Source organism: Ambystoma mexicanum, chromosome 1p, assembly GCF_040938575.1.
Source record: "Ambystoma mexicanum isolate Mex_15411 chromosome 1p, UKY_AmexF1_1, whole genome shotgun sequence".
Taxonomy (NCBI): domain Eukaryota; kingdom Metazoa; phylum Chordata; class Amphibia; order Caudata; family Ambystomatidae; genus Ambystoma; species Ambystoma mexicanum.
Genome location: NC_090921.1, coordinates 647,575,677 through 647,601,240, shown reverse-complemented (window position 1 = coordinate 647,601,240; position 25,564 = coordinate 647,575,677). Strand labels below are relative to the sequence as shown.

General features: G+C 43.0%; 1 protein-coding gene across 2 annotated transcripts in view; it reads left to right on the top strand.

Moving 5' to 3' along the window:
* The first annotated feature begins 8,638 nt into the window (after positions 1 to 8,638).
* Positions 8,639 to 25,564, top strand: part of RAB11B (RAB11B, member RAS oncogene family) — a 246,995-nt gene continuing 230,069 nt past the window's right edge. For both annotated transcript variants that reach the window (XM_069649696.1, XM_069649695.1), the window contains exon 1: positions 8,639 to 8,787. In XM_069649696.1, coding sequence (XP_069505797.1) covers positions 8,748 to 8,787 — 40 coding nt within the window. In that variant the 5' untranslated portion in view covers positions 8,639 to 8,747. The remainder of the gene's footprint in view (positions 8,788 to 25,564) is intronic.

Here is a 25,564-nt window from a genome sequence, read left to right as displayed (position 1 = left end):
AGAACTGATTGACGTTTGCGCCTTAGTGTACATTGATGACATCTTGGTCTACTCAGCTTCAAAACAAGATCATATCAGGCATGTTCGTTCAGTCCTCACCAAGCTCCGCCAACATTGTTTGTATGCAAAGCTGGAGAAATGTTTTTTTCACGTCACCGAAGTAGAATTCCTTGGTTTCATCCTTTCGCCAAAAGGCATCAGAATGGACGTACATAAGGTTGACGCTATTCTAAAATGCCCATCACCAACATCTCTGAAGGGGATACAGAGTATGCTAGGCTTTGCAAACTTTTACCGCCGGTTTATCCCAGACTTCTCTCAGGTTGTGCACCCGATCACAGTACTACTACGAAAAAGCAATAAAAAGTTCGCTTGGACTGAGGAAGCAGAAAGAGCCTTTCAGGAACTGAAACAAAGGTTCACCTTCGCTCCAATCCTGCGGCCCCGCGTCCAGACCTCCCTTATGTCATAGAAACTGATGCTTCCAGTATGGCAATGGGAGCGGTCCTTTCACAGAGGGACCCAGAAACTGGGCAGAGGCATCCTGTGGCCTTCTGGTCAAAATAATTCTCACCCCCGGAAATTAATTACGCTATCACAGACAAAGAACTCCTAGCCATCAAGTCCGCTTTCAAGGCGTGGCGACACTATCTTCTGGGAGCTAGACACACCATTACAGTGATCACAGACCACCGGAACCTGCAATATCTCAAAACAGCCAAAGACAAGTCTTCACGCCAGTTACGGTGGGCCCTCTTCTTCGCCGAATATGACTATGTGATCACCTTTCGACCAGGGGTCAAGAATGGGAAAGCTGACGCCTTATCTCGAATGGGCATCAATGAAACTGTGTATTCAACTCCAGACCCGGTACCCATCATACCTGAAGACAAACTCTTGGGTATCACAACAGCGTTATCACAAGCCGAATTACGAAACAAAATTTGACAGTCAATGAAACCGGATGCTTTCCGCGCATGGCAAACTCAAGGAGAACTATATTGCATCAAGGATCAGTTATCTTATTTTAGGGACCGGCTATATGTACCCGAGAAGGAGTTATAACAGCATATCATTTCAGGTTATCATGACTCTCTGATCGAAGGACACTCTGGAATCGCTAAAACTTTAGCCAAGGTAAAAAATAACTTTTGGCGGCCTACCTGGCGTAAGGACATTGTCCAGTATGTTCAGTCCTGCGGCGTTTGTGCACAAAATAAATCACAGAAACCATTGGGTCTCCTACAACCACTGGACATCCCTCCTGCACCATGGCACACTCTTTCCCTCGACTTTATCACTGATCTGCCACTGAGTCAAGGCTTTAACACCATTCTTGTAATTGTGGATTTGTTCTCAAAGATGCCACATTTTATTCCTCTCAAGGGCCTCCCGGACGCATCCACCCTAGCAGAAGTATTTTTGGAAAACATTGTCAAGCTGCATGGCTTTCCATCAGTTCTGGTCTCCGATTGAGGCAGCCAATTTGTATCCAATTTTTGGAGAAAATGTTGCGCAGTGCCACAGGTTGACGTCCGGCTATCCACCAGCACCACCCCCAGACAGACGGCCAAACCGAGAGGACCAACCAGACCCTCGAGCAGTATTTACGGTGCATGCTGCACCATGAATTGAGAGATTGGAAGGACTTACTGTGGATAGCCGAGTATGCATATAACAACTCCGTACATTCTAGCACGGTCCAAACACCTTTTTACACCTTGTATGGCAGACATCCACGTACACCAGAAGTTGACCTTCCTGCCAGCTCGGAAATGCCTGCAGTAAAGACTCTTCATACAACCATCATTCAGGCGTTCACAAAGGCGAAGGAACATCTTATTCATGCTAAAGAAAAACAAAAGCACTTCCCCGGCCAGCATCGGAAAAAGGCCCCAGACTTTCAAGTAGGAGACCAGGTTTGGTTAGCCGCCAAATACATACCCATCAAAGGGACCCGGACCTTCCATCCTCGATATTTGGGCCCCTATACCATCAAGGCAATTATCAACCCAGCAGCCGTCAAATTGGACTTACCAGCTAATCTACAAATCCATCCGGTATTCCATGTGTCCCTCTTTAAACCAATGCAACCCTGTACACGGATCAAGACACCACCTCAACCTATACGAATAGATGGAGAACCAGAATTCGAAGTCAAGGGCATCCTGGACTCTAAGTACTCTAGAGCCAAGTTGTACTATCTCGTCGACTGGAAGGGGTTTGGGCCTCAAGATAGATCCTAGGAACCCAGTGAGAACATCCATACACCACGTCTGATCAAGAAGTTTCATCAGAACCTCCCAACTAAACCTGGACCAGGCAGGAGACACACCTTGGGAGGGGCCTTGGTGGGGAGTGCTGTCACGACCCTCAGCCCTGATCCCCACTGGCAAACCCATTGGCCAGGTGGAATCAGGGCTTGGATCACTAATAAGGCCTGGCATCCACTTCTCAGGCCCTCTTGGGGCCAGTCCTGGCGCCTTTGGCGCCAGGATTATCAGTAAGGAAAGACATCTGCTTGAGGAACTACTTTATTTAGGCTTTCAGCCAACATGGAGGCATCCACATAGCTTGGTTCCTAGAACCAAGCTATGCGGTCTAGTGTTTTGGGTGTGGTGGCCTAGGGACTACTTTACATGGACTACTTTATAGTGGCTATTTAAACCACACCCGAACAAGACAACACGTTTCGCGTTACTTTGCTTCTAGCAACGTAACGCTCACCGTGTCCAGCTTTCTCACGAGCCTGGTGAATTCCGGACCTGCAGAAAAACCAAGAACCTCGTTAGCAGCAGAATCTTACCTGCATTCATCATCGTTCACTGCTCGCAGCTCCTGGGCAGCTCTGTTGGTGGAGTTCACCGCCCGGATCGAAGGACCTGAGAAAAGGAGAAAGACATCATTAAAGGAGGTAGTGGAGACATTACAAACACAAAGCGGTTAAAGACTTACCTGGTTGGTTGCTTTTCGGCCGGCATAGCTCCAGAACTCCATCTGCGCTGGCAACTCACCGCGACCTACGAAAAGAGAAAAGCACAGGTCAGTGAGGACAAGACATCACTGCGCTATGCAAAGCGCCTCCTTACCGCATCATAGCGCTATAGTGCGCCATCATCTCCCGGTGAGAACCAGCATATCCAGTTCTCCAAGCGGACACTCCGCGCTCCTAGGGAGATAAAAAAGAGACATTTAGAACAGAGAAAAAGCATGCAAGAATTATGACGCCATCAATCGCAATAAGACCTACCTGAAAGAAACTACAAGGGCAGCAGTCAGTAAAGTACCTGGACCGCCCGCGCCCTAAAAAGACAACGCGCCCCTGCCCAGAGAGCAGGATGGAGAGCCCACCGATTCCGACAACCAGGCGGAATCCCATCGAGACCACACCAGGGAATCAATGGGAAGGGCACCAACGACCAACTGGCTGGGTGGCGTCCCCGTGGATACCAGGTGAGCGTAACAAGTTTTGCAAATTTTCTATTCTCCCTTTGGTGACATTTTATATAGGGAAAGTAATTCCGATACTCCTGTTTGGTTTGGATTACAACTGCTTAGCAATGGACCTCGAGTGGGATTCTTGGAAAGCTAAATTGTGGAAACGCACATTAGGACTGCCGGATTGTGTGCCAATAGTATTTCTTCGCTATGAATTGGGTCTGTTGTCCCTTACATCATGGCTACAATGGAAGTGGCTGATTTTGTATAGATCAGTATTAGATGCTCCCGAGAACTGACTATTTGAGGAAATTGCTGGAGAGCTGCATCTTGGTAAAAACCTGTTCCTGGTTAAGTTCCAGCAAAGATACCTGGAAATTCTAGAGAGAGTGGACTGTGATTTGACCCTGCTCTTTCAAAATCCAGATAGGGTAAAACAAAAGTTGAAGCAAAGGGACAGGATTGATATGACTGACAGTATGAGGAGGATGAAAAGATCTGCCTCTTTTACTGTGGTTGATAAGCCTCTTTCTCTGTTCCCTGCTTATCTGAAAAAGACACCTGAACTGAATTTTGGATTATCTCTTCTCAGATTTCGTTTAAATCTACTTCCTACTCTAGAGATTTTGGCCTCTAGAGATAGAGAAGGAAAAGCAGATCCATACTGTGACAAGTGTCGCACTAAGGTTTTGCAATCTTCTAAACATTTACTATCTAATTGCCCGGGCACGTGGAGTATGAGGGCCAGAAGATTCAGTAGGTTTGTTCATCAGGTATCCTGGCTTGATTCTGTTGAATTCTGGGGGAGAGTATCCTCTTGTCAGGAGTCGGCTCTCTCAATGGAACTTGTCAGAGCACTGAGGGAAATTAACTTGATCAGTGACTCAGTCTTGATTTCGATTGAATGAAGTCCTTAGTAACTAGAGTCATCAAGGTCTGACCCAGTGTTTGAATGTCTCTAATGGATTTTGTATAATGAAATTGTTTTTCTGTTCAGATGATTTTTTGGAAGCCGTAGCCCCTGACTATCTTCATTTATGCTCTGTATTGCTTATTGTGTTCATATTATCTATGCTCCCTATAATTAATTTTAGTGTTCGTGAGAAAAGTTTCTCTTTTTCTTTTGACTTTTCCTTTTTGAAGATTTTAGTGAAGTGAATTTTGTAAATTGACTGAAGCATTCTAGTTTAATTATTCTGCTGAATAATTGTAAAAGTGTTAAAAGTCAAATGTTGGCTATTGCACAATAAATACATTTTTAAAAAAGTAACAATTTCCATTAACTTTAATTTAGCTCACTGAGATCATGTCTGCGCACCAACTGTGAGAAACCTGAAGGTGTCTCTCAGACCAGTCCCCAGAGGTCTATCAATCATCCAGGTGTCCAGAACCTGGGGGTGGACCAGTGAGGGAGGGTCACCTGGATGGGGTGTCCTCGGAAAGTGGAAGTGGACACCGACGGGTGAGACGCAGTATCCCCCTTCCTATGACACCTTTCCCCAACCTACCGCGTAAGATACACAAACACTTTAACCCCCCCCTTTTCCGACATGAACACTTTTGCTTATTACGAAGGACGACAGACTAACACTCGAGCCATTTACCTGACATGTCCCAACACCAGGGTCAGGCGAAAGTCAGGCAATTGACCAGAAGAGCACACACCTGACGGCCCTTTCCCTTCCCCACAGGAATAAAAGGTGGAGCACAAGAGCGCAATACGAGCAAGGCAGACCGCACGACGAGAGCGCTAACTCAGTACGGCAGTTCAAGAGAAGGAGAAGGACAGCGCATACCAAGAGGGTGACAAGGAGAGAAGCGGCCTTGCCCTTTCTGACCAAGGCCCGTGAAACCTCTGCGGAAGAAATCGTAAGACCGCAAACAATAGCCAGCGTGTGTTGCAACCGATGTTAATGGTACATGAGACCCTCCTCTGCTGATAACCACGCCGGGGAGAGACGCTTGTCTCTGTGGTACCAACCTTGACTCCAAAGAGAAAGAAAGTCAAGCGGTTCATCACAGCCGGTGAGTCGAGGGGAGGGTCCATAAGAAACCCAACTGTGTTGAACTAAAAGTAGCAAGAGCTGATTTGAACTTTGAAAGGAACTATTGACAAAAGGAGGGGAAATCCCGTATCAGAGGCGAACAGCACCACGTCGGTGCTCACGCAGCAAACTCTGGGCGATTAACCGATGATAAGAGACTACCGTAACCAGAAGGTCTTGAGAAGAGGTGAAGAGAGGTCAAAGTGGCCATACAGGGGTCTTGTAAATCATCTGTACCGTCAGAATTCTTTGACAGACCGATGATTGTGAAGTAGCAAACGGCTAATGTGAACTGTTAAAGGCTCAAAGAGCTATTGATGTATTGATGTAAAAAGGGGGAAAACCAGCAATAGAGGAGTATGGCACCACATGGGTGCTCACTGAGGAAACTCTGGGTGATTAACTGATTATAGAAACTACCATAACCAGAAGGCCTTGTGAAAGGCGAGAAGGGGGTCAAAGTCATCATACAGCGGTCTTGTAAAATCCTCTGTACAGTCGAAAGTCTTTGACCGACAGATGATTGTGAAGCGTAAACCATAAAGAGGGATGCCAATAAAAGGGGTCGAAGTCTAAAGTCCCAAAATACAGTGTGTTGACAGGAGTGAACCCGGCCGAGGGATGTCCACAATGAAGTGTATAAAAATACATTAAGATTTGCAAAGGTCACAACTAAGTACCATTGAAAGCCATAGTGAACCCAATCTAGAGAGGTGAATAGTCGAGTCCTATCTGCACCGGAAGAGGGAGATCCAAGGGTGAGAAGCCACCACCCACCAACCCGTGAATGCAACAAAGCAAAATACAAGAGGGAAAGCTTTTTGAATGCATTCCATGCCGGAAAACATTGAGACAAAGAAAAGCTAATATTCGACAGGGGTCTGAGCCCGGAAGAAGAAGTACCCAGGGGTGAAGAACTGTCACCCAAATAAAACCTGAGAAGAACTCTAGAACCTTTTCTTAAATCTTTTACTTTGAACCTGTCAGGCCCTCAAAAGTAAGAAAGCATAGCTATCAGAGGTCCTGGTATCATTAAGGAACTTTCTTGGGATCTGCGCCCGGAGGAGGGGGATCCAAGGGTGAAAGGCATCACCCAACGTGCAAGCAGAAAGGAACCTGTGTTTATTATTTTGATACATGATGTCTACGGAGGCAAGAGACTTTTTTGTAGAAAAAGAGACTTAACCACCAAAGGCCCTGATTGTGGAAATTGGAACTGTTAGCATGGAATTGTTGGACCCATATACATCTATTGCAAGGTAAATAAATGAGAGAGAGACAATAAAGAGGGAAACAAGGGAGAGGGAGGGAGAAAGAGAGAGAGAGAGAGAGAGAGAGAGAGAGAGAGAGAGAGAGCCCCCAGTGCAAACAATGCATAGCAGCATTTTTATTTATCACAGAGGTATGCTCGTTGTAGAATACATTTTTGTTGGGTTTTTGGGTGAAAAACACATCAGGAAGACAAAGCAGTCACTGTGCAGGTGCACGTGGCTGTATAGAACTTTTACCTGGAGAAGAGGTATTACTGGCAGACACTTAATGTGTAGTGTTTAGAACTTTACTGAGTTTGAGCGGGGAGTGTGGCCTGGGGTGCCTTACAAACATCCAATAAATGCACCCAAAACCGTAATTCATGAGCATTTACCACAAGAAGAGTAGCATAAACAACCTCAAAGGGGCCATTAGATCTAGGCTCGCTCCACTGGCGGACTAAGTTCTTTACAAAGACCTGGTTGCCAAGAAAAAGCTGAAGAGGAGGTGACGTGGGTGGCGTAGCACATGTAGCGCTGGCTGTCTCTTCAGTCTTTGGTGGTGCGATCTGTTGGGAGATACATTTTATGGCTTTCGTTAGGGCACAGAAGTAGCTACGGAATTCGTCCCCTAAAATGGACTCAGAGCTGTGAGCATCAGATGTTCGTCTGATTGGAGATAGAGGCGTTTGCCTGTGGCGCCCCATTACCACCTCGTGGGCGCGATAAATGATGATCCTTACAGGGCTGCATGTGCATGCTGAACAAATCAAGATACAAGCAGTGCACCCAGGTGGTGTGTAAGAAACCTAAAGGTGTCTCCCTAGCTAGTCCCCGGGGATCTGTCATCCAGGTGGCCAGGACACGGCCATCGCTTTTGGATGCAGTTTCTGGGGGTGGACCAGTGAGGGAGGATCACCTAGATGGGGGGGTCCTTGGGGAGTGGGACACCGACAGGTGAGACGCGGTATCCCTCTTTTTTCAACACCTTTTCCCCATTCTACCACATAGGATATTCCAAAATATAACCACTCCCACCCCTTTTCTGACACAAACACTTTCGTACAGCATGAAAGACAACGACTAACACTAGAGTTGTTTACCTGACATGTTCCAATATAAAGGTCAGGCAAAGTCAGGTAATTGACCAGAACCATGCACAACCGACAGCCTTTTCCCTTCCCCACAGGGATAAAAGATGGAGCACAAGAGCACAGGACGAATATGCCAAAGCAACCATGCCAATTATTTCATTTATCTGATTGTGCTCCTATTTCACCAGTCTGTTGTTCCTAACCCCGATTTAATTCATATTCGTTCAGGTAGTCTAAACAGCTGTAAATATTGATATTTTTTAACTTTCCATGACACTATTTGTATGTATCCCTTTTATTAAGGATGGTCAGAACATGCTTGTATTCCTGTTCATACTGAAAACGTCTTGGATCTGCGTATATGTATTTAACCGTATCACTTAAAGCTTTGCAAATCCGGCTGCTTCTATTGAATGTTCCCATTTATTTATGCTAACCCGGTTCTCACTAGCTCTACTTTTTCTTTGACGTATCAATGACACTGCTTCTTTTATACTTTCTATGTACTGGACGATGACCATGTTTTTCCTTTTTACAGATATTCCCGAGCCTCCATTCCTTTTCGTGTTTTTGCAGACATCAATTCGAGTACTTATTTTCGTCTCTAGAGAATTAATTGACCCTACTTCTCTTGCGCTTTTCTGCTTCCGGCAGTTCGGGTCCGCCTTCGTTTGCACCGTTGTACTTCCGAGCAGTCCAGAAAATAATAGAGATGAGCGACAGCGGCCGTTAATCGGCAGCAATAGCCTGAACTCCCATTGGCACTATCCACTGCCAATCAGTGTTCAATTCACTCCATTGGCTGCTTGCATGACATCCCGTGTCCACTTCCTGCTTGCAGTCTGTGATTGGTCGCCGCTGTCCCGCAGGGTCAGAATCCGACAGACTCTAGTCTGCATTGTCCAGAGACCAAGGTGGACATGGGCACCCGGGACGACGAGTACGACTACTTGTTCAAAGGTGCGCTTCAGGGGACGAGGGGCTGAGCCGCGAGAAACAGGGAGCAACTGACTGCAGAGAAGAGGCTCCTGTGCGACCATTATGGGGAGACTGAGGGTAGTGGTTGAGTTAGTCAGTCGTTAACAGGGACGATGGGGCGTTATTTACAGTAGCAACCGACTTTCAGGAGCATCGCGAGGTCCGCAAGGCTAGGGTGTTCTGTGGTCTCAATATTTGTTGAAATGTGTAGAGGGGTAGGATATTAAGGAAATGCATGTCGCAAACAAATGGGAGGGGGCTATGGGATCATATGGTTGCAGCACGCGAAGTATTTTAAAGGGGTGTGTTGGCCCTTGTTGGGGCGACGCAGGGGCTGTCTCGTGCGCTTACGGTAGGGCATCGTAGGAACTCGAAGGGGTTATCTTGGGACCTTGTGGGTAATGTATTTCAAAATATTACCCCCTGGGGTTTGTGCTATCATTGGATCTACACATAAATGAGGTGCTCGCGAGGTACAGGTGGAGATTATTGATATCCAGGGTGTTTGACATCCTCTGTAGGCGAGACGCACGGCCCAGTCAAAGAACCAGGGCAAATGGACTCCCCACCTAGCGCCCAGACAGCAAAATGGGACACAGAGACTGGGACTAGGGACGCCCACCCGCCAACATGTTTGAAAATGTAAATGTAGCTTTGCATAGCGGCATTAACAGTCCTCAGACGCACATGACTGTTCTCAAACAGTTGACCCGTATTACAGGAGTAATGGGGCCCTCTATATACCGATGTTTGAGTTTGTCGTGTCTATCCGGTAACTGACATGATTTCTGTGTTTTAGATTATAATTGAATGTGCGTCTCTACTATGTACAGTCTGGAGTTTCGGATTATTGTCTCTCAAGGATCCCGAGATAAAGTCCATTACAGTAGTCCAAGCAAGATAACTGCGTGTGTTCACTGAGTGTTAATTTGTGCTGGAGAGGGTTGCTCTTGATGGCCTCTCTCAGGTGGTAGCACTACGTTGTATGTGATCTTGGAAGTCTTCTGTGAGTACAAAGGAAGCGGTTTGAGTGCACCCAGCAATTATTATTGGTTATACATTATGTGTTTGTGCATGTGTTTTGTGAAGTGCTCTTTGGAATTCGTTTGGCCAATACTTGGGGCTTATGGGTCTGGGCTTAAGGCCAGCCAAGAGTCCTGAACAAATAAATGGTGTGTGCAGCTCACATTTTTCTGCCTCATAAGCACAAATGTTATGCAGTGAATTTGGCAGGATGACAATTTTAAAGTGAGTTTCTAACAAGGGAATGTGGCCTAAGTGGTGGTTGTGGTCTACAGAATTCTGGGTGCATTAGAAGGAGAAACTCGATTGGGTGAATAAGTGCAAAAGGCTGGAGACATCTAGCACTGTTAATGCTTGCCAACTATATATTTGACCCTGAAGTAGATATTGTACACTAAAATCCAAGACTGGCCCTCTTCCATCTGTGAGGCAAAAAACTTTGGGGTCGTCTACGACTCCACGCTTTCCTTCTCTCCTCACATCTCTGATGTCTCTAAGAAGTCACACTACCAGCTACTCCTCCTCAGAGGTATTTCTCTTCCCCCTGCCCCCACCAGAAGCTCCCTGTCCCCAGAGCTGGACTACTGCAATACCCTCTTTCTAAATCTGCCTGCCTCTACTCTCCGCCCTCTGCAACTCATCCAAAGCAGGACTGCAAGACTTGTTCTTGGCCTCAAGCCCAGGGATCGTATCTCTGCACTGGCGGCGAGGACTAAGTTCAAAACCTTTTGCATTGTTCACAAGGTCTTCTGGGGCCTGGGACCTCAATACCTCCAACTCTCTTTTCGTAAATATCTTCCTTCTCAAGCTCTCTGCTCATCCACCTCCAAATCTCCCTGGGTCAGTCGCTTCTTCAAGCAGCGAGTTCGTGATCTTTCTTCTGCTGGGGCCTCCCTCTGGAACAGCCTCTCTGAAACTTGAAGAACCATCTCTGGTTCTGGAAGTACCTCAAGACATCCCCCTTTTTCTTCTGCTTTCTCTCCTCTCCCTTGCTGATCTCCAAGCTGAATCTGCAACTGCACTGGTTATCCGCTGATCTCTGGGCCGGGTACCCTACCCGCCAGTTGCACACCTGCATTGCCCCCCTAGAAACCCCTCCACTTGGAGATTGTCTGCATCCTTACAGCCCCTACTTGCACTGACCCTTGCACTTGCCACCAATTGGCCGCACTTTATTTATTTTACTGTTATCCTATGTACTGCAAAGCCATAATAGGTGTGTTAGAATTCATTCAGTGGTTTACAGGTAATTATAATAATGACTTGTTTTGGAGAATGATTGCTAGTGACTGTTGCTCTTCCTTGGCTCATGGAGGAATGAGTTTGGGTATTGTCTGATTTCATGGTACAAGGCATAAAATAAGCAGTGTCGCATAGCAATTTGCTATGCAATTCTGTAGGTTTGCTAATCAAGTGGGCGTAGCAAAGTTAGCTATTAAAGTTGTCTTCTTCAATGAAAGCACGGCTCGCCCTGCATTCCTCTCTTGCCGTTGGTCCTCTCTTCACCCTCTCTTCTCTGTTCACTACAAATGCTAATGGAGAGAAAGTGCTGCAGTAATCATCCCCCCCACTCTAAGTGCCAAAGGCATATGTGGGAGTGTTAGGCAAGAGTTTTTATTTTTTAAACAATTGCAAACCAGAAGAAATCAGGATAATCCTTTTATTAAGCTTTCTATATCCTGGCTGGCACAGACCGTATGTGTCAACTTTATATATTTTTAACACAGTAATGCAATTCCATTCCTAATATGCAAGTTGTTACACAATGCATAATTACAGTATTGACAACTGCAAAACACTGCATCATCTCCATGCTTTACAGTGAAGTTTAGGTTTGTGTATCTAAATGTCAGTGTCAACGATATTTCATTTTGTTGGGGAAGATGCATCATATGACAAGTGAACTCTTCAGAAAATGAACATGATCATAAGATCAAATTCTTTTGATGTCAAACCCGGTTCTGTAACCTGCAGGTTGCATACATCTTGCAACTAGTGCTCAACCTGTGAACAAACCAATACTCATTGACATTCTATATTATCACCCTGTTCCTTCATTCCAGGTACCCTGAAAAGTGAGATGACCACACGCTACAAAATTCAACCTAGTTTGCCCTGTTCTCTGCCTGCTACGGAATCTATCCTTCTTAGTCTTTCTTTCCTCTTACATAATTAATACACAAAGCAAACTAGATGCTTACGCAAAGTAGTGATCAATAGTTCCATCCATTCTGTACATCTACAGATCTACTGCAATGACAAACAGTGTAGTTAGCCCCCAGAGCTTGCTTTACTTTGTGATTAAGATAATTCCAACCTGCAGGAGACAGCTGGCCAAACTGTTTTCAGAGCCTTTTTATCATATCTATTTGTGTCCATTCATGCAGCTAACCTTTTACATTTTACATACTCATCTATGGCTCACAGTCTTTTCGCCCACTTGCATAGTTGAGTAGATTTTATGAAGGGGGAGTAGCATTTACAAGAGATGCTTGAAACATAATTTGCAGTAAATGTCAAATAAAAGTTTCACTCTGCATGGGTGGCCTCTGTGTGGCAGCAGTATGCCAAACATGAAGTGGTTAAGTAGTGAAGTGGTTAAGTAGTGACGTGCGCCATTTTACAGAAACCACATTTTTAATTTGTTGGCCTCCATTGTTATGGGTTTTAGGTTGAATAGGTAAACTAAGTTACCAGACCTGCAGGTCTAGCTTAAGAATTTGCAAGGCATGAAACCTCTCAATAGTGTCTTATTTCAGCGGTATGCAAAACTGCTGCATTGTTACTCATTTCATGTCTTTGGTACAAATAACTTCTGGTGACTTTAACATTATTAGTACAATTTTGCTAATCAAAAAACATGTAATTAGCAACAACTGCTAATCAATTTTTGAAATCTAATTAATGCTTTGTGGTACTCCATTTCTTGACCTTTTGCAGTATGAAAGGCTGCCCTTTGCTTGCTGGTATTTGAGCCTTTAATCTGTAGTTTGCGATCCATTACTACAAGCTTTTCAAGTCGGATCGTTCTAGGATTGTGTTTTGGAATTTTCTAGGCAACAGATCGATTTGCAATACATGGAGAAAAGTGTTACTTTTCTTCACTCTCCCCACGGCAACTCTAGCATGATTCTCTTGATGCACTGTCTTGGTCTACTGTGTTTACAGTGGACCTCCACTGTTTTATTGATGTTACTGCTCTTGGTGTGGCGAATCCTAATTAGATTGCCACAAACAATCATTTTACGTTAAACCGTGGTGCTTCTTCTGCAAAGATTGGTTGTAGGTTTGCTTTGGCTGTCATTTCAGCATTATCCCTGTGCGAGCATTTGAAGAGGTTAGATTAGTCAATGCATCGCAGCTTTACTGACTGCCATGCTGCATGTTACTATAGTGCAAGCCTTTGTCTAATGTGTGCACATCTAAAACCTACACCGTAAATTAATTGTAGGAGTAAATGGTTTTACTGGCCTCTTGTAATCTTTTCAGGTCTTGCCCTGACTTCCTTATTTCCCAACATTCTGTTGAATGGTAAACGTATTCATTATTAAGAGTCCAAATGACTCCCTTGGCTCTTCCCAACCCCCTCCACTATGGAAGACTGCCTATTTGCTCTCTTCTAGGGAAGGAGTACTCCCAGCCAGTCATTTGATGGGAATGCAAACAAAACAAAATCTTGAACTCTCGTTCGCTGGTTCCAACACGTGTAACCATGGTTGCTGGTATTGAAATAAGGATTGGTTGAGCAGGAGCTCAAACCAAATCCTATGTTTCCAGCCTCACCCAGTAAGCGGGAGGTACCTCTGTGGAAAACGGAGCTAGTGCATAGTATGTTGCAATTCTAGCATTCACGTTTGCATTCCCATGCAAAGCATGTGTTCTAATGCAGGGGGAACATTTTCAAATTGCTACTAGCAGCCTTTAAAAAGCTGCTTGTCACCTCAATTCTATACATGCAGACAGCACATCATTTCTTACTCGCCAAGAGTTCATTATCACTATTGGTTAGTGGCGAGTGCACGTTTTGCCCACTCTAGTGCTCCTTTTTACACCGTTACCCAGAGTTGATGTCACATAGTTTCTATAGCACCAGTTGCCTTGAGTCAGAAGTGTCAGTTAGTGCTGTTAAGCTAACTAAGCTCTTCTACACTATAAGCAGGAGCAAAATACCGAACCCCTGGCATTTTCGAGCCCTGCTGTTGGCCTACCTAACATACTTTGCTAGGACTGCAAGTGTTTTCCACTTTCTCCAAATGGCTCTTTACTCATTTTCTTTTGAGCAAACCTTTTTATAATCTAGTTGGTGGCTGTTGTGTGAGTAGCCATTAAAATTCGTATCTGTGCACTAAACTGGTTTCTTCATTGAATCTGACTTTGTTTATCATGGATGTGGTCTTTCAAGTTTTAGAGTAACTTGATGCACGTTTCTAGTGATATGTAAGTCCTAGTTTATAAATGCAGTTCTTTCTATGCACACCATCACCTACTTGCCAATTGACTTTTTCACGTGCCAGTGGCTAGTAGCAAGTGCACATTTTGTGACCTGTCTATAAATCAGTCCGTTTTAAATCTTCTTGCATGGGGGTGCCAGATCTATTCTGCTACACTCATTCCTGCTTCTAGAAGATCTGGTCCAGCTTTCCTTTACTTAGTCGTTTACCTGTTTAGTAAAATGTTTTGCACATTCAGGTACTCGTATGTTCTCTTCCAAATACCCACCCCATATTTGTCAACCACCAAACATGCTTTTTTGTCTAGTTATCTCTTTAGTCCTCTTTCCAAAGTTGTAGTCCAAACCACCAAGAGCAAGTCACTATCCTCTACAAGTTGTTTATCTTGGAGTAAAGGCAGGCTCACTTCGGCCGTGGTTCCCTGTTGCTGTGTAGAACGCCCTGCCCAAATCCCTGTAACTCTGCTCTTTTAACCCAGTTATATCTCATTATAGCTATCTACCATCAAAGTACATTTTGATGGTACCCCTTTGGCCTCCAAAAGTATGTTCAGTACCCTTCAAATGATATCATGGCCACACCACTGTCATCATTTCTCAGCCCCCTACCTGGAAGTAGTGTTCTATGCTGTATCGCTTCTGGGACTATCTCTTCACTTTATGCTTCCCTAAGACTTGAGGTTTAGTTCAAGTGTGTGGAGAAGCTCTCAGACCCACCTTTTCTGGTTGGCCGACATGCACAACCTCTCCACTAGAGTGTGGGCCCACAGATTGACGTGGCTTCCTCCTCCTTGCTGGTGAGATGATTAAAAGACCCCTCCATCCCCCCCAGCCATCAACCTGGCATGTGCTGTAATGCCTCATGCTAAGGCTTTAAAACTAACTCCATTCTAAACAGGAGTTGCGCCCGACCTGCAGCACTCGACACCCATCTCTGCCTCACACATGGCTGTCCATGACTAAATTTAAAGGACTGATTTGTTCTTCTGATCACCCTACTCCTATGAATTGACTGCATTGCTTTGATCCTTGAAGGGTCACAAAAAACATACATGATTCTTTATTTAACTTTGGAAATGCAATCGCAGGTATTTGCCATGTGACTCGGAGTCAATTTGTTAATTCTATTGATCAGTAAACAAATCCACAACTGCAATATTTTATTTTATTGTGGTTTTGTTACAAAACCTTTTACAAACACATTAACTACAGCAAAGCACAACTATAAAAATACACAACTATAAAAATACTGTCTTATAAAAATCCAATTTGATAATTGATACTCGCTCACTTTGACAATACTGTCATAATCTCAAGCCATACAGCCTCGTAAAGTTCCAGGTACTTTTGCAGAGGAATACTTTTCACACACAGAACCTCAGTTACTAATTCATCTGTTATATTCTTAACCCCATTGGTTCGAAATTATAAAAGCATTAATCCATTTCGAGTTCTTAGTTAATAAAAATATGTTTTATCCTATAGATCCATTACTATAGATTGTAGTGGCAAGTGCGTATGAGCGGAGTCTCCAAACTTTAGGGGTACAATTGTTCACATGTACACCGAATATAAGATTCTTTGGGGGAATTAATCAGCCTACTATTCTATAAGGGTTCTCAGGACTAACAATGCAGTACGACATGGGTATGTACTGCTATATGTATTTTGTTATTTTCAAGCCTGCCCAATGTTTTACAGCCCCACAGATTCTAGGCAGGCCCCCTACTACATCTTTATGTTGATGATCCGTCTTCCCATCAACATTTAAGTCTGAAAATATTTATTTCAGGAAAGCCACCAGTGCTATTGTCATGGATAACTGCCTCCCCGCACATTTATCTCACCCACAATGCATCTGATATCACCTGAGCGTCTGAATGGATAAACAAATATTTGTGTCTCTTAAATACCCCATCACAATATAAAATCCAATGATGTAATGTTTCTAGACTCCGCTTTTTACATATTCTACAGGTGCTGGAATCCTGGGGAACGTTATTGCGTGGTTTCCAAGACTTAATGTCTTAAGTAGATTAAATGTGAATTTCATGAACCAGTTTCCTAAAAAGGAAGGATTTTATTTATTTTATACACGCCATAAGCAATCAAAGTCACAGAGGAGTTCATATACTTTGTATAATTCTCTTTGGGCCACTCTTCGCAAGTTTTCTATAACATCTGACTTCCTTTTTAACCAGAGTTGGATTATCTAAAGCCTTTGCTAAATCCATGTTGATTTGATTTAAATATCCTTCACGTGATTGCAGAATATCCTGCAATGGCACATCCCTTCCACTTAGGGCAATCTTTCTGAGTTATGTCAGCAAGTTGTTGCCCTCTGTTTCCCATAATTTATGACGGAAAATCGTAGTCCCCTTTCCTTTTTTTTTTTTTTTTTTTTTTTTTTTTTCTTTTTTAAATTTTTTTTATTATTTTTTTCTTTTTATTTACAAAGTTTGCGAGCACAGACCCAGCTCTAGTATGACCCTGGCTATTGGCTACGAAGTTGGAAGCCCCGGTACAGCTCACCATATCTTACTTCTAATATGAACCAGGTCCAATTGCTAATTTCCACAAATTTCAAGCCGTATAATCATACGTTTTGTAAAACTCCTAAGGGAATACCAGCAGTATTTCCTTTTTTTAAAAAAAAATTTCATTTGTGCAATGAAGGGCCCTTGCCTTTAAGGATAATTTATTATTCTGAAAACTGATGGGATTCTTTTTAGAATCCGCAGTATGTCAAACAGTTTACCTGCTCAATATTTGATTAATTTGTGTACCTTTTTTTTTTTTTTAAAAAAAAAAAAAAAAAATATTCAGATGCTTTCCGTCTCTTGAATTGATTTTTGATTTTGTTGGTGTTCTTCCAACTATTTTCTGTTGCAAAATATTCCAGTCTGCGCTGCAATCCTATTGGTATGATTTTCAATAGGACTACATCATCCATGTAGGCGAGCCACGCTATTGATGGGAATACATTTGCATTATCAAGTACCTCCTTTAGATTAGACTTTGAGACCGGGGTTAAAATTCACTCCTGCCTCGGTCCTGTAGAGGAGGAAAATTATTTTGGTAATGCCCATTCAGAATCCAGTCTTACTTCGAGAGCTGTATCGGTGTGGTACCACGTTAAGATATTCAGTAGTCCCTGCGGTTTGTTTCATGCAACTAATTCCCTCCGTAGCCTATTTCTCTCTACTTTATTGAAGGCTGCAGAGATATTTAAGCATGCTGCATGTAAGGCATCCGGGTTTAAAATACTTACACCCTAGAGAGCCCAGCTGGCATGAAACCAATATCAACTGGTGTCCTACAAGCATGCATATGTGACTTTTCTTTTGAGTATTTGAGAATGTTATTAAAAAATATTTGACACGTTTAAGCATAATGCTCATACATAACAAGCAAAAAGGTATAGCTTGTGTCTCGTGTGCAAATTAGATTTGCTGTGTGCTTACTCCAAGTCCACCAATGGTAGCTCCTGCCTACTGGGTGACACCAGCCACCCGGGAGATGATTTTAGCTCCTGCTCATTGATTCCTCTTTTCGTACCCTGCGACACTATTATTTGTACTTGGGTCTTTGCGTTGGCAGAGCAATGTACATTAAGCCGTTCACCGATGTCCCCAGATTTTTATGAAAGCCTGCCTGGAAGGCACTTGGCCTTCCATTTGTTTTCTGCTCAGCTTTTTAGCACAAACTAATCCAGTACCTTTCAGGATATGGGTCTGTGGTTCAGGGGAGAGGATCTATCCCCTTTTTATAAATCGGAACTACTTTCTGTCGTTCCTCTTTGAACTTCCTGAAAAAAATAACCTTGTGGGGGGAGGGGAGTGTAAAGGGTCAACACACTTGCCCATAAACGTATCTGCTTTTAGGGTCACATTGGGAATGCCATCTGCGTGACACGCTCAAGAATTTTTAAGCCTACTCCTAAATATTTGTAAGTCTTCCAAATCAAACTTAATCCTCCAGACCCGGAAAGTCTCTGGACATAAACATCTTTTGGAGATTTTGAATAAAGTTGTTTTGAAGTGATCTGCCCAAACTGACGCTGGAAACTATTTGCATGTGCGAAAGCCTGTTAATGGGTATTATTGTTTAAGATGACCTATGTCCCTTTATTTCCTCTTAGGGCAAGGAATGTAATCATTTGTTGGCCTGCTATCACGTATTTACTTATTCTGTACATCTTGAGCCAATTTTTATACTTTTGTTTGCTTTTCTTCCATGCTCTTATTTGAACTTCCAAATGATCTCCCTGGTCGATATTCAGGGTTCGAATTGCTGCTTTCATTTCCCTTTTACGTTGTCTGATGTTCATATCAAATGGATGCTTGATTTTCTCTAAAAAAGATTTGTGAACACCCCCTTTGTTGGAGTAAACCATGTAACCGTTCTCATATTGTATAGTTAGTTGCATGGTGAGCTTTTAATTTTATTCTAAGTCCCAACTATCCCAAATCCTTTTCAGAGTAATCATCTTAGAAATAGTAACTAGGTACCACGTCAGCCTATATTTATTTTTTTGTATTCACAATAAAAAGTGAGTCTAATGTCCACAATGGATCCCCTAGTAAAACAGTGGTTAAATGTTAAAGTAAGGTTTGCGTAATCGCACCTCGTTGATTTTTCTCACTTCAAAAAAGTAGCATTTTCAAACGGTGGTGGTGAAATCAATTGAGTCTGAGGACAGTCTAGGCCATGTTGGCTGGCTCGGGTAAATCGCCCTTTAGATTTCCATTTGTTTTCATTAAGTTACACTTAACCATACATTTGGCCCAATTGGGAGCAAGATTCCTACCCTGTCCACCATAACATCTATGCAGTTACAATTAAAATTGCCTGCACATATGTTTGCTGAGCCTCCCTTCTCTAGCCAGTGTAGAAGAATATAATCCAACTATGCTCTTAGATGGCCCTCACCAGATCTTTTAATTACATTAGAAATTAATAATATTACCATTATCACTTGATAAAAACCCCTACTAACATTGAGACAAGACCACTGTTAATAACAATTAGGTAAGCCCCCAAATTCCACTTTTACAGCTAATGGAAAACCTCTTGTTGGTAAACCTCTTGTACCTTTTTATTGGCCTTTGTTAAGAAAACCTTAAAGCCATCGATCACCTCTGTTAACCATACTTTTTGTAGTAATATAATATACTCATAAAATTTGATTCGTCACACTAGCATTCCATCTGAGGAGTGAAATAGTTGCATGTCTATCCCCCTTGTCGTTTGCCAACGGGTGGCTGCAGAGCAGAAGACCATCCTTACCAAATCTTCATAATAGGCTTGTTTTGATTGATTACAGAAGATACGATTGCGACTTGATTACAGAAGATATGATTGCAACTGTGCATCTTAAGTACATAATGAGGAATTGTGGTGCATGGGCTCCAAATCCTTGATCTTTATTAAACCATATATTTTAAGCGTTCGAGGGCCATTTAAGCCTGGGACAAAATAACTTGTATCCTCTCTGCAACAAAGCTTCTTGAGCGTCTCTCACCATTTGTAGTATCGGTTTCGAGTAAAAGTGAATAGCGACGCGATTCAGATGTCTCATAAAATTCCACCTGCTAAACTGAATGTCTACTGATGTTACATTTGATAACACTCTGGCAAGATTTGTGGGATGTCTTCTTATCAAGGTTAGTCTTCACCCATTGCATTTCGGAGTAAACCTTGACACTATCTGCATTAACCACCTGTGTATCTGCAGCCTGTGTATCTGCAGTAAATATCATCAACGAAGAAGCGTTGCTCATACAAATGATTCTATACAATTACGACACTAACGTCTGCAGACCCATCCAGCTTTTTCACGTCTGTTTTAGAGAAAGTTTCTAATCTCTTTCTGAGGCTGTACCAATTTCTTTATTTAAGGCCCCACCTTCAATTAAAATATCCTCTAAATCGGCCATTAAAGGCAGTGTGGGATAAGGTTGTTTATTCTTCTTAAGAATTGTATCGATCCCTTTTGTTTGGATGTCTAAACCTCTTCAGATTTGCCTTAATACAGCGTCCGCTACTATTCAAAATGTGCTACTAATGCTTCATCGCCTCCCTTGGGTAAGTTCTCGGACCCACCTTGCTTCAGACTTTAGCAGGGTTACTATTTATTCCTTAATCCGCTCTGGCACCATATGTGGAATTACATGTACAAAGGGTGCCTCTGTTTGCACAGGTATCACATATTGTTTTGGATATTTAATGCAGAGATGGAACTCGCCACCAACCAGGAGCCATCTGAAATTTCTGGAAACTCTATCATGGCGCTGTGGAGTAACCACATAATGTCCTCTATCCGCTTTCAATTCCTCCATTTCGTTCAATAATTTACTGCATTAATAAGCAGATGCGAGAAATGGGCACAGTGATGTGCTTATGTTGGGAGGGTAAATCTCCTTTTTCAAGCTGTTATGCCTCTAAAAGAGTGGTATTATGAAGAGAGGATTGATACAATTGCAGAGTATCCAAATTGATGTTTTGTTGGGTATTAACCGGTGCCTCCCCCGCACCTCCTCGGATCTCCTGCTACCACCTGACAATACAGAAGCACTCAACACGGAGCTTCTTCTAGTAGAAAAATGTGTACTTTTTGCTTGAGACTGTTGTACCAGACAGGCACACTTGGGGAGTTCGACATATTTAGATTTTAGGCTCAAAATCCTTCTTTGCTCTTAAGCTTATAGCAACGTTTGCCTCCTTTTATTGTTGCTTTTCTACGTGGCAATAGTAAATTGGGCATCTAAATACATTTCCGTGTCTGATGATGATTTGTGGTTGACAAATACCACAAATTCATAAATGACCTGCACAGATAGATATGTTTATTTCCCCCAAGTCTGGTAGCTGAGCTGTAAATGTCAGTCATATGTTCTGTTCAGTAGGTAGTTACAAAGAAAGACTCCTACTGGGAGTTGGCTGTTATTTGGTACATCAGAACAAAGTCCACATCACTCTCTGCATGAGTTGTCGCCCAGAGAAGGGTAATACTAGCTCAGGCACCATTGGTCTGAAGTTTAGGAACAGGTCCACACTGTCACTGTTGGTGACTCTAAAGTACCCACTCTGGAAAGGGTTCTGAAACCATGTAAGTCAGTCATTGACTGCCTCACACAACTCGGAGCTATTGACAGAGAAACAAGTGCTGGCTTACCTTGCTTCCTCCATTTAGTTTATTCACTTCGAGATTACAGGATGGAGGCCTACTTTCCGCCAAACAGTAGTTGCTGTTGCCAGACACTGACTGCTCTCACACTTGGCTCTAGTGCTTTGCTATAATGCTATAGGAAAGAACTCCAGAGCTGGAAGGAAAGCCACACGGGGTGCTGAGAAGAGCCCAGCTCTCCTGTCTCGTGGGAGAGATTTCCTCCAGGAATATTCAGTCGATTTCTACAAACCCAGGAGAAGGGTCCTGACCCATTTCATACCTGAATATGAAACTCTGCAAATTACCTTTTTAAACTTCAGTCCGCGTAAATGCAGTGGGGTGGGGTAGAAATCGAGAGAAGAAAGGATGAGCGTTTCACATCTGGAGTGCATCTGTATGTGTGATGACAAATACTAAAGGGCTGACTCTAATATACCGATCCCCAGCACTCTGACTACTTTGCTTTTGTGAATGTCTTACACGTTTACTAACAAGTATCCCAGTGCCATCCAGACATTCTGCCCAAAAAGGGGAGGGAGCAGAAGAGGGAACCAAACATCTGAGATTGCATGCATGCACTGGGTGTAGGCAATACGGTACAATCATAATGCAACAATTGGACATGATGCACTATTCTGGGTACACTTGGAAGGCATTGAGAGGGAATACAGAGTTACATGCGGATTATTGGGATTGGAGAATATCAAAAATAAAAGGTATACTCGTTGAAAGTGTACTGTCTTTTGATCAACGTTTTCAAAGCTATGATGCCAGTACTTGTAGCCCTTAACTGTGAAAGAGGTTCATATAAACGAACACCTTAAACCAGCCCTGGCTTTTGAGCCAACAGTGCTTTGTAATCTGATTTGTAGCATTGTTCCCCGTTATTTGTATTGGACTACAAATCCCATTGTGGAAAGAGAGTGGGAGATCTAAAAGGGTGAAGTTTATTTATTGGGCTTTGTAAGGTGCTTATACATCAAGAAGTGTGTTTCAAAGCACCCACCGGGCAAAATGGAGGGAAAGGGACAATTGAAAGTGCAAAATACAAAGAAGCAGTCCTACTAGGCCTTGTGAAAATTTGCATCGTGCAAGTGACTAGGAAGGGGCTAAGTTCTAGGAAGGGACTAGGAAGGGGCTAAGTTCTAGGGGACCCGGGGAGGGGTGAAGTGCCCTGGAGACTGTTGCAAAGCAACAGTTACGTGCCAGGCAGTGACCACTAGATCAAAGAGGGGTCACCAGCCCATACAATAGTGCAGGCCAAGTGGTGCAGAAGGCAAGTGCAGCGTGCGAGTTGTCTCAAATTACTTGTTGCTGCTTAGGAGCTTAGTCAACCTAGGTCCGAGGTAATTGAAGGTGCTTTTTTAAAAAACAAAATGCATATATATATTTTTCCTCTGTGCTTTATGCATTTTTTTTTTGTTTTTTTTAAGTGAAACCTCTGGCACTGCTTCAGTCGTTTCTCTGATATGGGTGTCTGTGAACCGTGCCATTGGTGGTTGCGGAATCTGGGATTTCAAAAACCAATATGAACCTCGGTATTCACTTTGTTTTGAGCAAATAAATGATAACTTTGAATCCATGATTCATTTGATTAGACATAAGTATTAATGTGTAACGGCTTCTTAACGCCGGTTTAATACTTGGCATTTGTCAAATTGGTGCCCCAATAATTTTTTTATTTTAACCTTTTTTCTTGCTGCATTTTACCGAGTGATTGGGGTGGAAAAAACACGATGGACAATACACATGCATGTACTTACTTTGTTACAGAGCTGCTACAAGAACGGGGAGGATTCCAAACCTAATGTTGACATTTCCTCCTAATCTCTTTCCTCCTCTGTGTTTCCTGAGATTGGCCGTTCCTTTTTCCTGCCACTCACTGTCCACTCCAGATGCTGAGAGGGCTCTTTACTGACAATTGGCAACATCCTGTTGTGCAGTAAGGCAATGTCTAGTTGTTGCAATTTCAAATATTTTGCAACCTTTACATACTATCCAATAAACAGACGGAAACTCGAAAGACAGCAAATATATGTGGTTGAAATGTCTTTTTGAGCAGACAGAAATCCGGCTACAATTACTAAGCAATACAAACGCCGAGCATGGTTGATCAAACAATATAGCTAGTCTGGGTGTGGAGGCGTCATCCACTCTTTCAAATGAAGGTTTATCTGGGGGTGGACCACTTCGGGGGAGGGAGGAATATTGAAAAAAACAGATTAGACCTGAGGTGTGGAGACTGAAAGGGAAGTCCAGGTTGCCAGTAAAAAGCTGCAAGATTACTTCCTGTGTCAGGATAGGTGTGTAAGTTATTAGAACACATGCAGGTATAGCCCGCAGAGGTATTATAGCGTGGAAACATTGCAGCTGCTTACCTGAGCTGCCTGCACCGGCAATAATTGTTTGCTGTGTGCTTTACATGGCCCTGCCCCCTCGACGAGATGAGACCACACAATGCTACAACACCTTGGCGCTGTTGAAATGGCTATAAAGAAAAGTAAGTCTCATTTTTTTTAATTATTATTATTTTTTTTTACCATTATATTAAGTGTTAACTGCCAACTTTTTCCCTGCCTGGTAAATACTAGTGAATTACTGGTCATAGCTGCAGTTGCTTTCCCCATTTAAATATTATGCTAATTTGTCTTTTTTCTAGTTCTATGAAATACTGAGGGTGTTCTAATGGCTATATAAACCCACAGTGAGGGCTATACTGTGGCCTTTAACTCGGGCTTCAGGACCCCGACCCTCTCTGTAGTCTATAAAGCTATAGTAAACTACTGTCTGGAAAATCCCTATGGTCTAAATTAACACAGGTGTGTCAGTTAGTGTTAGCCTGGTGTCCTTTTTCAATGTGGCAATGAAAACAGCCAATAGATGATGTTCTCACCTGGCTAGTACTTGATGGCAGCATAAAGCTTGCTTTGTGTTTTCACTCCTCAATCCCCGCCTGCTTTTTGCAACCAGACAGACCGTAGAGATAGGAGCACTTTAACAATGTCTTTGTGTCCCTTATTGAGAAGACCATACGAGGAGGTTCTGAATGCTGCTTATGGATCCATGATGTAGTTAAAAAGGTAACTACCGTCTGCCATGACTTGGATGACGGATATAAGGGATAATCAAGTCAGTTGCGTGCACACATCACACCGTTTCTCCAGGGGAAAAAAGGTAAAGTCGACATGACCAGCATAAAAAGTAGCTTTTCTCCTCAATTCTCTACATGAACAAAGTGCATCATTTCTTACTATAAGAATCAATTGAGTATACATTTTGAGCCCTGATTTCTTACTCCTTCTCTGTCCCGAAGACTGGATTATCACTTGCCAATGGCTAGTAGCAAGTTTAGAGGCCTTGTCTCAATTTCTCAGAATATGTTGGATCATTCTATTGAGCGGAATCTGGATTGGCAGATGTCAAGAGTGGGATAACCATCAATATAAAAGTTCATCTGAGAGGTTCTGGGTAAGTTAAACCTGTATTTCCAAAAACACCAATATTTGGTTTTATCGAAGCATAGGGAAGAGCCAGGTGAGTAATGAAATTACCTGTGCTGTATCGATTTCAGCATAGTCTCCAAGTTACAGGCTCTGTTCCTTTATCATAATTCAGAGAATTGGACACTAGTTGTGATTCGTACTGTGTAAGTCGGCAAACTCGCCACCATTATCATAGATGGGTTGTGTAATGCAAATGTTGTGGTGTACTAGGTTTACGTGCCCTGCTGAAGCTAAAAGAAATGAGCATTGGCATTGACAAAACCATCTAGTATTTGGAATAGATCCTCAAATATGTCTATTGCCACGTTCTGACAGGTAGGCCCTTCGTTTGCTTTGCCATAATGCGCTCAGGTTCTAGCACCATATGGCACATTACTTATGTGTCTTATCAAAAGATTATATGTTACCTTCCCTTTTTTTTAATGCATTTCTACAAGTGCAACATAAATGTAAAGGGGAATTGGTTGTTGAACATATTCTGCATGTTCATGGTACACATCCAAGCAGTATTCATCTGATTAGCCCAGCAGTACGATTTTACAGGAGCACGCTTCAGCAAATTGTCGTAATGCTTGCATTTCCTCCATGTTTGAATGCTTGTAACAAGGCATG